At 52.3% G+C, this 12,293-nt stretch overlaps 1 protein-coding gene across 1 annotated transcript in view; it reads right to left on the reverse strand.

Annotated features, from left to right (window-relative positions):
• Positions 1-260: 260 nt before the first annotated feature.
• Positions 261-12,293, reverse strand: part of PLA2G4E (phospholipase A2 group IVE) — a 69,886-nt gene continuing 57,853 nt past the window's right edge. The window contains exons 13-20 of the mRNA XM_055539003.1: positions 9,344-9,566; positions 6,676-6,790; positions 6,016-6,153; positions 4,481-4,588; positions 3,742-3,945; positions 2,235-2,401; positions 889-1,072; positions 261-478 (exon numbers count right to left, since the gene is read on the reverse strand). Coding sequence (XP_055394978.1) covers positions 261-478; positions 889-1,072; positions 2,235-2,401; positions 3,742-3,945; positions 4,481-4,588; positions 6,016-6,153; positions 6,676-6,790; positions 9,344-9,566 — 1,357 coding nt within the window. The remainder of the gene's footprint in view (positions 479-888; positions 1,073-2,234; positions 2,402-3,741; positions 3,946-4,480; positions 4,589-6,015; positions 6,154-6,675; positions 6,791-9,343; positions 9,567-12,293) is intronic.

The following is a 12,293-nucleotide window of genomic DNA, read 5'->3' on the forward strand; positions in this document are numbered from 1 at the left end:
CCTGTGGCTTTTGGAACCCCTTCCCTGCAGGGAAGGTTTTAAAAAATTCCAGTGGATATAAGGCCCCCATACATCCCTTTATTATGTTCCTTTATCTCTGTCTCTCTCAACTCTCCTTTTTAATGTTAATTTTTTTTTGATAGAAAGCCCAGGCCAGCCATGCTAGAGAGCAGAGCTGGCTGTGTGGCTGGTCAGCCCTGGTGGGTTCTATACCTCTGATGCTAGAAGCAGACACAGGATCGGTGAGGTGCCCTGGGACTTTAGGGAGGACACTGGCTCTTCTGACGTTTCCTCTCTACTGCCAGTCGCAAGGCCTGAAGGAGCTTGTCCTTGTTATTCAGGATGTTATACTCGGAAAGCTTCACCAGCTTGTCGAAGGCGGCCTCAGTGTATGTCAGCTCCTTGGTGGCGTAGGGACTTTTGGGACCGTAGATGTCAACCTGGCCCTGCTCCAGCTCCTCGGGGCTTCGTTCCACACCTGGAGGAGCAGAAGGACTCACTGTAGCCCTTTATGTGTGAACTTGTAATGGCTTGTTTCTGGCTCTCTCTGTGAGGCCCACCCCAGCACATTCACAGGAAAACAGGCACATGTTGCACACTCACACGCACATGCGCACACACATCTCCCAGTCCCCCAGGGCAGGGACACAGCTTGGCTATCTCAGGATCGCCATGGTACTAGCACAGATCCAGGCTGTGAATGACTGAAAGAGTGGAATTGGACATCGCTGGGGCCTGGGGGCTTGTCGTTTCTCACCAAAGCCAAGGTTGGTTCAGACTGGAGCTAAGCCAGGCTCCCCCTGTTAGTGCTCTTGGAAGACCACACACATCTAAGAGCTTGCCGTCCAAGGTCGGGGGCGGATGGGACCTGAGCTCACCGCAGCTTACCTGGGGCCTTGTAATTTTGGAAGGTGTCGCAGATGAGTGGGAAAAAGGTCACGATGGGGGTGTCGGGCTCCTGGGAGTTCTCCAGCAGGTAGCACTCCTTGAGGTTATCCTCCTCCTTCTGCAGCTCATATTTGAGGAAGGGGATGTTCTGCACAGTGCAGTACTCACAGGTTTGCTTCATGGGCTAGAACATCACAGGAGGACATTGTGTGAGTTTCAGGAGGGGTGAGGGTGGACCAGAAACACAGAGTTCTTAGCTCCAGCTTCCTGATTTCCCCAGCTAGCAACTCAGGTCTCCCACTGCTTTGCCTATCTGTGCTATTTTTAGGACAAAGCTGGGTCAGGATGAAGAGCCTGAGGCAGTAGGTTGGTGTGTGTCCAGCCACAAGCTCCTGCCCCAAGTAAAATGGACAGAAGCCTTTTCATGATGCTTCACCCAAACACAGACCTGGAACTGTGGGTGCCCCAGAGAGGGTGACAGCCATGGCTGGCCAGGCTCCTGTGGGACATGCATGGGATCTGAAACTGACAAAGTGCCACAGGGCCAGCGAGAACTCTTAAAGGGCATCTTTGTAAACATGATGTAACAAGAACGGCAGACTTTAACTCGGAGCAGTATCCCTTTCATTCTACTCCCTGTTCTGTGTTCACCAGCTGCACGATCTTAAGCAAGCCACTGACCCTCTCTGTGTCACCTCCGTCTCCTATAACATGGGAAGAATAGCAGTTACCATCTACCTCCAAGAGCTGGCACAAGGATCAAGTAAGCTTTGTTTACAAACTTCAGTCATTATCACTGGTGTCATCCTTGTCGTCTGTCTTCATGCCCCTTTCCCTGGCCTCAGGATAGGACTGTATTACGACAGACCAAAACCCAGTGTCTTTCCCTTGAAAATCCAGACATTTTCAAAAGGAAATAAATTTAAAAAAAGTCTCTGGTCCTAACCCTTTGGTGTAATTACATGGAGGCTCATACTCTGGAGTTGGAGGAATTGTGTGATCCTTTTGAAACTAGGACATTACAAACTCCTAGGATGGTACAATACTTTAGAATTGACTGGGCTCTATTAAGGTTATTTTTTAAAACTCTTTTTTCTCTTTGCAGCTGGAAGAATTTCCAAATATGGGAAATGCTTTAATGTGAGAATAAAATTGGAATTAGCTCGGGGAATCTAGTAAACCTGGGTCCCATCACATGAGGGCCCATGGGCTGCCCCCTGAGGTTTGGTTGTCTAGCCTGCTTCATAACCTCCACCTAACCCCCCGCATAGGAGCTTGAGTGACTCTGATGCTAAGTGTAGGAGCCTGTGGGGAGTGGGGTGGGAGCCTTTCTCTGCTTCACTCACCTTTGTCTGGGACCCAGCACAGTAATTAAGGTGGATGATGAGGTCAACTTTTCTCTCGGGCCTGAGGAGGGGCGCGTAGCTGGAGTTGACAAAGAATGCGGTGTCCAGCAGGCACAGGTGTTTCACAGATCCTGTCAGCTGGTTTGGGAAGCCGTCCAGCACCGTGTCTGAAAGTCAGGCTTCCAGTTATCCTCACTCCTCACCTCCTGATCTCAGCCGGTGCTCAAAGGCACCTGGTGCCCTGCCCAGAGCTCCTCTACTTCAGCCTGGCCTCCCACCCTCCCTTCCACCAGGGTGCCCGGTTAGTCCCAGTGCTCCTGCTGGGTGGCCTGAGGAAGAACAGCCTTATCTATGGGGTTTTAGCCAAAAAAAAAAAAGCTATGGTTTTTCCAGGAGTCATGTATGGATGTGAGAGTTGGACCATAAAGAAAGCTGAGCGCCGAAGAATTGATGCTTTTGAACTGTGGTGATGGAGAAAACTCTTGAGAGGCCCTTGGACTGCAAGGAATATCAAACCAGTCAATCCTAAAGGAAATCAACCCTGAATATTCATCAGAAGGACTGATGCTAAAGCTGAAGCTCCAATACTTTGGCCACCTGATGCGAAGAACTGACTCACTGGGAAAGACCCTGATGCTGGGAAGAATTGAAGGCAGGAGGAGAAGGGGATGACAGAGGATGAGATGGTTGGATGGCATCACCAACTCAATGGACATGAGTTTGAGCAAGCTCTGGGAGTTGGTGATAGACAGGGAAGCCTGGCGTGCTGCAATCCATGGGATTGCAAAGGGTTGGACACAACTGAGTGACTGAACTGAACTGAACTGAAAGGGTTTAGCAAGTCTTTTATAGAATATACACAGAAAGCCCACAAAGCCTCAGCCACAGAGCTTGTGGGGAGCAGGGGCTTAAGAGGATCCTATAGATGAGTGCAGACTGTGGACCAGGAGCCAGTTGCCCTTCTTGCCCCAAATAGGACAAAGATTATTAGGGCAGGCTCAAGCAGCCATATGTAGACCATGGCCAAGTAAAATACTGAAGATGGTGGAACATCAACCTTAGAGCCTTGGCAGAGTGGGATGGGGCCTGTAGTGGAAGCTGCCAGACCACAGTTTTAAGATCCAGCTAGCTCTACACTCACCATTAGGAGGATCTTGCACTGGGCCATCCCCACCCAACTCTGGGGGCCACACCAACATAAAAGGGGCCCCCAGAACACAGCTGTAGAAAGTCAGAACCCATACACTCCCCACCTGTAAAATGGGGCCAATTTCTACCTGCTGGGGTTCTTAAACAGATGCTATCTAGAGATACAGCATAGATTCAATTAATTAAATAGGCCATTACTCCACTCACTGTTCAAAGCTTCACCAAATTCAGAATACACCATGGGGAGAGCCTGCCATTTGGCCGGATGAACGTGGGCAGACGTTTTCTCATCCTTTCTCCCTGGCAGCCTCTACACCCACTTCTCCTTCCTCCAAACAGAGGCAGCAGGTGGGGATACCTTTCCACATGGAGAACTGGCTGTTCTGGAGGTAGTCGGTGTGCAGCTGCAGCCCCAGCAGGAAATTGTGGAACTTGGAGACAAAGGCCCTGTGGGTGAGGATGTCGCGGAAAGTGTTGGACAGCCAGGATGCTGGCGTCACCACCGTGGTGTCCAGGACGTTGGCATCACATTTGGGGATTTCAGGCAGGAGTGGCTCGTCTTCTGCAGGGTGGTGGGGGGAGATGGAGGTCACAGGGCTGGGGTCCCCAGGCTGCCCAGGTGAAGCACTGCCTGGGTGCCCCGCACCCAGAGGTCCATCTGTAAGTGCAGTGCACACCTTTCTTGCCTAGTTCTCAGGGCTTTCGCATTAGAGCTAAGAGGACCCAGGGGAGAGACATGCAACAGGAGTAAGGTAGCGGAGAGGGAGCCAGGGTGATTGGCAAGGAGGCGTTCCCAAGAGGACAGAGTCTGGAAGGGCAGCCTTTAGCAGGCTCATATATCCCCATCCTCTTCAGCTTTCCTGGGTGCCGTGCAGCTCTGCCAAGCCTACTGCACGGTGCGTCCTCCTACCCCCGCCCCAGCCAGGCCAGAGCTGGCACAAGTGTGTCCACCTAGAGTCACCTGCCTCTCCAGGCAGGGAAGACTCTCTAGCCCTAGCTGCCTGATGATGAAACATGAGGCAGGTGGTCTGGTCCTCAGATCTACCTCCCCACCCCTATGTCTCCCAACCAAGAGAAGAGGCCAGTAGGTCACCCACCAATATCATGCACTCTATCCCTTGTCCACTGGTGAAAAAACTCCTCCGAGGTGTGGGATAGGTTCCAGGCGTCAAGCAGGTTCAGGGAGAAGATGCTACTCCACAAACCTAGGGGCAGGACCAACCATGAGCAGCTCTGTCCAAGAACCTCCAGGCCCACCCAAATATTGGCCTTGATGACCCTCCAAGCCAGGATGCTCAGGGAGAGGGACAGGCTTTGACTTCCCTCTCCTTGTGGAACAGCTCGACATAAGTGGAACAGCTCGACGTAAGTGACTCAGCTCTTTTCCACTCTCCTCTTGGAATTGGGAGAGGGCAGTTGGGGCTTCCCAGGTGGTCCAGTGGGTAAAGAATCCACCTGCCAACTCAGGAGATGTGGACTAGATCCCTGGGTTGGAAAGATCCCCTGGAGGAGGGCATAGCAACCCACTCCAGTATTCTTGCCTGGAGAATCCCCATGGACAGAGGAGCCTGGAAGGCTACAGTCCATGGGGTTGCAAAGAGTCGGCCACGACTGAACAACTGAACTGAACTGATAAGGTTGGTTTTACTCATAAGTTCAATTTACAGATGAGAAAACTGAAGCTCAGGAAGGTTAGGTAAATTGACCAACTTTGAGCAGCTAACAAATGAGAAACCAGAGTCCATGCCCCAGTGTCTTACCTACAGACCTCTGAGCCACATACCGGATAGCAAAGGTGTTCAGAGAAAGGAGAGGCTGCTGGGGGCTGCGGGCTTCAGGGTGGGCTTCCCTTAAGAAACAGGGCTTAAGTGGGACTTTCCAAGAGGGCTGGATTTGGGGTAGATGCAAGGGAGAGGAAGGCAGACAACCAGCCTAAGTAAGGGTATAACTGATTGTTGAGGCTGTAGAGAGGGGTCTGTTTTCGGCAGTCTCCCTTCGATGGGTATAGTTCGGACTCTGAAGGGGATGACTCTATGAGTGGATGTCACAGTCAGGCCCCTGCACTCAACGGGCCAGCCTTCTGGAGGACCTGGGAGCATAGTGAAACTGGGCCAGGCTTCTCCAGAGACTCTGTCTTCACCCTAAGGTCCCCTCTGGCCTCTGAGAGCCCAGGGGCAGAGTCAACCCCTGGAAACAGGCATGTTGCTGCCTGGAGATGGAGATTGAGGAAAGGGGCAGAAGTTTCAGAAACTTCCATCTCAGCCTTCCACTCCCAGTCTGGTTCTGAACAGACACCAGGGAGACAACAGAGACAAAGACATTGGGAGAGTCCCCTTTGGTCCCCAGTGACCCGGGGACCCTGTTAGGTCCTTCTGGGCCCAAAGGGTCACATGCAGATCAGGGCAGTCTGGGAGGCTAGTCTCAGGTTAGGTCAGGAGCCTCTCTTGGGATGAGGGGATGCTGACAGATGCCAGGAGGGTCACATGCCCATGGAATAACCCACACTAGCCCCCGCACCTGGGACAAGATCCTGGGGGGAACAGAGAGTGTTTATTTGTCAGTCCTCTAATCAAGGCGGAGCCTGTTCAGCATGGAGCGGGGTTCCCAGGGGCCTCCCCCAGCCAGGAGTCACCTAGCATGTAGCACATCCGCGACTCTGGGATCCTCTTCATCAGCCGCCCCATGAAGAACTCGGAGCCGAAGAGCTCTGTGGGGATGAAGGCTCCATACTTCTGCATGCCCACCTCGTAGGGGGAGAACTCGAACCACTCTGCACACGAAGAAAGGCAGATGTCAGCCTCCTGCCGGGACGGCCTCGCCCACCGTGCCTCAAGGAGCCTGGGACCGGGAGGCCGTAGTCCTCCTGCAGGACGCAAGGGGGAGCCCGTGGCCAGCTTCTGAGGACCCGCAAGACAGTTTTGCCACCTGTACGGGTTCATTTGCTCTTCAAAATGGGATAAACCAGGACCAAAAACGGACCCAGAAGCTGGGCAGGTCTCTAGAGTCCTTCCATCCGGCAGCTTAAGAAATATCTAGGATTCTTTCTCTTGACGACTTTTATTTCCTCTGTCTCATCAAATCTCTGCTCAGGGAAACCCCAGTACTCTGCCACCCATCCCCTACATGCATCTGAGCAGAAGCAGGGAGCAGAGTGGACTTCTTCAGCTGTCAGCACAGTATTTTGGTGCAGAGGTTGGCAAAGGTGTGGTGGAGAGGTGTGTGCTGGGGGTACTGAGTGCCTTTGCCTGCTGAGAAGGGACCCCTTCGTAAAATTGCTAGTCACCGCTGTTACCTCTGAAATCCTGGTTGCTTACATCATCCTTGACATTGATGGTGAGGTAGATGGGCAGGGGGTTCTGGCCATGGCACAAAGCAGCGCGCTGATCTGACAGTTTGCATTCATTTCTCTGTGGGGAAAAATAATGGTTAAGGGGAAGAAGCAGACAAGCTGCCTGAAAGCAGAGCAAAATAGAGAACAGTCTGGACCTCTGGCAGCCCATTTCCGGCTCCTGAGCCCACCAGGCTTCTGCAGAGGTCTCAGCTGATACCAGCCAAACCTGCTCTGAAAATGCATCCGGAGAATGCTCACTTGTCCTTGGGCTGTTCACCACCTCAGACACACAGACCCGGTGGTACTGGGTCTGCACTTTGGGTCTGACCCTCAGAGTCCCAGGGTTCTCCTCATGTCTCAGGGGCCACAAAATGAGAAAGTAGGGGTAGAAGGGGCCTCTACTGCCCCCCTTCATCCTCATCATCTTCCACCCCACTCAAACTAGACCAGCTGCATTAAAAATAAGAAATCTGCTTTGCAAGTTGGGATCTCAAATTTGTTTGAGAAGAAAAAAGACTTTTCTTTTTTAAAAACAAAAGGCTTGGAAACTGGGCACCAGATGGCAGTCAAGTTCCAAGTCCCCAAAGCACAGTGCAGTCTAATCAGAGTGGGTGTCCTGCAGATCCTCCTAGACCATAGGCCACCTCCCAAAGTGAATCAGCCTGTGTAGACAAGGCCAGGCTCTAACCCCAGACCAAGCAGCTGCCTGGTGGCTGACATCCATGGTTGTCCAAGTGTGTGAAAACCATGGAATCTTTATGGGATGGTAAACACACATGTGGGTCAAACAACTGTTGTTCAATCATTCAGATCCCATGGACTGCAGCATGCAAGGCTTCCCTGTCCTTCACTATCTCCCAGAGTTTGTTCAAACTTATGTCCATTGAGTCGGTAATGCCATCCAACCATCTCATCCTCTGTCACCCCCTTCTACTCCTGCCTTCAATTTTTCCTAGCATCAGGGTCTTTTCCAATGAGTCAGCTCTTTGCATCAGGTGGCCAAAGTATTGGAACTTCAGCTTCAGCCTCAGTCCTTCCAATGAATATTCAGAGTTGATTGGAAGGACTGATGAAAGCCTCCTTTGAAAGGCCAACAGGATGCCTATCACAACTGGGCCCAGAGATGCAGGTACCGTGGAGCTGACCATCCTGGAAGGAGAAGACATTGCAGACTCAGGGAAGAGCCCAGTCCACACTCACTATCAAGGGGTCCTGAGGGAAAGAGGCCCCTGCCTTGGCCAGAGTGGAAGAGCAGAGGCCTCCTTCCTTCAGCCCTAGACTTGCTTTCCTGGAAACCCTCGGCTCCTTCCCACACCAAACCCTGGACGATGCTCAGACTTCTAATGTTAAAGGCCTTGGCACATTCCTCCTCATCCCATGGGACAGTAACCACTGTTAGAAATACTAACTACCACTTAGTGACGAAATCCCCATTCAAGGAATAGCATAGAGCAGAGCCAGAATTCAAACCCTGTCCTGCTGGAAACCAAAAGCTGACACCCTCAGCCTCTGCCTGCCCTTTTCCATTATGGGGACAGAGTAGATGGTGGGTTATCAAAAGGGGCAGGGATCCACTGAAAGCTGTGAGGGCCCCAGTCTGAATCCCCACTGCCTAGCACAGTTCCTAGCATGCAGGAGGTTCTTAATTTTGTTGAAAGAATGAATGAGGGAGTGAATGAATGTTGAAGATGAGATTTGGGCCATCTTTGGTTGCTCAAATTTTTTGTTTTATAAAAGAGGTGGTCTACTAGAAAATAATTTGCTGTCCCTCTTCCTTCTGGCAAGTTCTTATTTGAATTCAGAACTCTTCAGACACCTTCGGGAATGGGGTAGACAGTCCTAGGCCTGGATAGAAATTAGGTGGGAAACCCTACTTTGGTGTCAAGCAACAGCCAAAGTTGGTTCCTCCCCGGGGCCCATGCCGTGAGAAGTGTCCAGGTGTTAGCTGAGCTCACTGCAATGTCTGGGTCCACAGCATCCCATGGGCATCCCACTGCCCCACCATGGCAGACGTGGCTCTCACAGCAGCTGGGTCCCAGTCCAAGTAGGTTCTCTTCATGAGCACACATTGCTCAGATCATTGGATAGCAAAGCTGGAAAGAACCTCCCTGAGCTCATCCTCTGTGTGGTGGCCATGAGTAGGGGCCCAGGCCATGACAGAGGGATCTTGAGTCAGGCCCATTCTGTGGGGGGGTGGGTTGCCAGACTCCTCTGACAGTCAGCTTGGCTGGAGGACTCTCCAAGGGACCACATAGTGGACTAGGATGCTTCCACCCAGCCTTTCTTCCCTCTCTCTTCCACTTGGTGTCAGGCTTGTATCACAGTCTGACAGCTTCCTCCCCATTTTCTCTCACAGGTTCTCAGAGGAAGAGCTGCCTCTCTGCAGGGTTGCACCAAAGCCACCCCCAAGGGAGGGCCTCAGTCATATTTAAAAGGATGTGGGAAGACAATCCCACCGCCTGGCTCCATCATGCGTTCTGATGTCTCAAGCTTCTTACAGTGCAAGGATGCATCCGCACGCAAGTCTAACTCCCTCACGCTGCGACGTATCTCCCAATGCCCTCATGAAGGCAGAAGGCTGGGCATCAGCCCCGGGCACGTTGGGCCCCAAGGGAAGCTGAGCACCTACCTCATCCCCCAGACAGGCCTCAATCAGCAGGCCCCAGAAGTCTGTGAAGGTGACCTTGTAGCCTTCCTGCCTGCGCTGCTGGAGTTCCTCCTGGAATTTGAGGAGCTGGTCTGGGAACAGGGCAGGCATCTTGTCCTTGACCGTATGCCTCCGTGCCTCGAGGACGGCACGCTCCAGGTTTTTGGAGGACCAGTCAGGGTCACGGTACAAGGTGGCCATGGTCCTGGAGAGAGAGATAGGCATGGCTGATAGAGCTGAGCCAGGCCTGGTCTGATGGACCCTGGACTCTGGCAGGAAAGAAGGTGGGCTTTATGGGAAGCCCTCACCTGCCAGGAGAGGAGCCTGAAGGAAAGGGGATGAGGCCTGGCAGTGACGGGGAGGACAGTCTTACTCAGCGTCACAACTGCTGCTATGTCTTGACTGCCTGTCCTGTGCCAGGCGAAGTACATTGTTTAACAGTGAGGATTCTGGGCCCAGGTCTGCCTGGGTTCAACACTAGACTCTGCCACTCACCAGCTGCGTGATCTGGGCAAGTCACCTACCTGCTCCTCACCTCAGTTTGCCCATCTGTGGACTGGGGAGAATGATGGTAACTGTATCCACCTCACAGCATTACTGTGACGATGATGTGAATTAATATAAAATGGTGAGGACAGTACCTGGCCCGAAGTAAGTGGTGGGCCATAGAGTGGTAGGGCCAACATTTGGCCCTGGGTTTGTGTGTGCTAAGTCGCTTCAGTTGTGTCTGACTCTGCAGCCCTGTGAACTATAGCCCACTAGGCTCCTCTGTCCATGGGATTCTCCAGGCAAGAATACTGGAGTGGGTTGCCATGCCTTCCTCCAGGGGATCTTCCCAACCCAGGGGTCAAACCCATGTCTCTTACATCTCCTACACTGACAGACCAGTTCTTTACCACTAGCGCAACTGACCCCAGGCTTGGCAGATTCCAAGTTCTAGACTCTTTCTACTCTGTCACATTAATTTCTATAATTATGATGCCAGGTAAAGATTCATTACTTTGCCAACAAAGGTCCGTCTAGTCAAGGCTATGGTTTTTCCAGTGGCCATGTATGGATGTGAGAGTTGGACTGTGAAGGAAGCTGAGCGCCAAAGAATTGATGCTTTTGAACTGTGGTGTTGGAGAAGACTCTTGAGAGTCCCTTGGACTGCAAGGAGATCCAACCAGTCCATTCTGAAGGAGATCAGCCCTGGGATTTCTTCGGAAGGAATGATGCTAAAGCTGAAACTGCAGTACTTTGGCCACCTCATGAGAAGAGTTGACTCATTGGAAAAGACTCTGATGCTGGGAGGGATTGGGGGCAGGAGGAGAAGGGGACGACAGAGGATGAGATGGCTGGATGGCATCACTGACTCAATGGACATGAGTTTGAGTGAACTCCGGGAGTTGGTGATGGACAGGGAGGCCTGGCGTGCTGCGATTCATGGGGTCACAAAGAGTTGGACACGACTGAGCGACTGAACTGAACTGAAAGATTCATTTCCCCTTTTTCTTCTTAACTTCTATGTGGGCAGTCGGGAGGAGTAGAACAAAGATGGAGATCCCCAGCCCTGGGTCTTTGCCTCTGTCTGCCTTTGCTTAGTCCAGACACAGTTTCTTCAGTCTAGGTCAGGACAGCACCCAGGGATCGCCCTCCCCACGGGGATCTGGCCTTCAGCTGGCCAACTGTCTGAGCCACGGCCTCTGGCTTCAGGAGAGTTCTGCAACAAAAAAGCACCCTGCTCTCCATTAGTTTTATGCGGTTACTTTTATACTTTTAAAAAGCTTTCAAAGATGTTACAAAGGATTGATTTTGATTTTTAAAAACTCCTTTCCAGCGCTTTCCCAGGCCAGGAGACACCCCACCCCCACCCTAGCGCAGGCTGGGTTCCTCCCAGTTTCCTGCCTGATCCAGAGATAGGCCAGGAGGAGGCAGACACCCCTCTACCCCGATGCAAGCAGGTCTGTCTCCTTAGCCCACTTCCCATGGGCAGCAGTTTATCAGTGAGGATTGAGAATGTAGGCCCTGGACTCAACCTGGGTTGAAATCCCAGCTCAACCACTCATTAGCTGAGTGACCTTGGGCCAATCCCTTCCTTTCTCCAGCTGTAAAATGAGCATAATGACAACATCTTCCTCATAGTCTTGTTAGGAAGAAATGAGAGGGTCCATGGGAAACAGTGTCCCCGGGACTCAGTACAGAGGCAACGCCAGTAATTGTCAGCTATCCTCTGTCCCCTCTGGGCTGAAGCCTCAGGGCCTCTGGTGTGCCAGGAACCCTTGGCTTTCCTCACAGCTGTCCACTCAAATGAAAGCTACCCAGAGTCCTCCAGGATGAGGGGCACAGGTTGGGGCCTGGAAGCTTCTGGGGCTTACTAGTTCCCACAGAATAAGACTCAGCCCTGGCTGAGAGGCTCTGGGCTGTCACGAGGCCTGGGTCATCCTAGACCAGGGCTGCATCATGACTTTGGTGGGCCCCTTCCACCATAAAAAATAGTAAAAAAAAAAATTATCTTTTATGACTGTTGTGTAAAGACAAATATAGTAATATTATTTATTAAAACATTTTCTTCAACCTAGAAGTTCTTTTCATTTTTCCTGATCTTAAAAGAAATTCAAACATTTTTGTGGGCCCCCCCACAGGCATCTGTGGAGAAGCCGTCCTCACCCTGGCCTCTCCTGTGGCAGAGCTGAGGGCTCACACTCCCTGCTCACCGGCAAGAGTGAGGAGCCGGGAGCCCGAGGTGGCCCACAGGGCAGAGGGAGCGCACGGGGCGGGCTGGGCTGCGGTGTGGGCAGCCAGGGCAGTGGGGCCAGCTCCTCCCACCCCAGGAGACTTGCACAGTCTGAGAGAGGACAACTGCCTCTCCCCGGCAGGATGGGGTCGGTGGCAGAAGTGGCTCTCTCATGGTTGGCCACCACACCCCTGGGCCCCTGCCGTAGTAAACGCA

The sequence above is a fragment of the Bubalus kerabau genome, chromosome 10, assembly GCF_029407905.1.
Source record: "Bubalus kerabau isolate K-KA32 ecotype Philippines breed swamp buffalo chromosome 10, PCC_UOA_SB_1v2, whole genome shotgun sequence".
In the NCBI taxonomy this organism is placed as follows: Eukaryota; Metazoa; Chordata; class Mammalia; order Artiodactyla; family Bovidae; genus Bubalus; species Bubalus kerabau.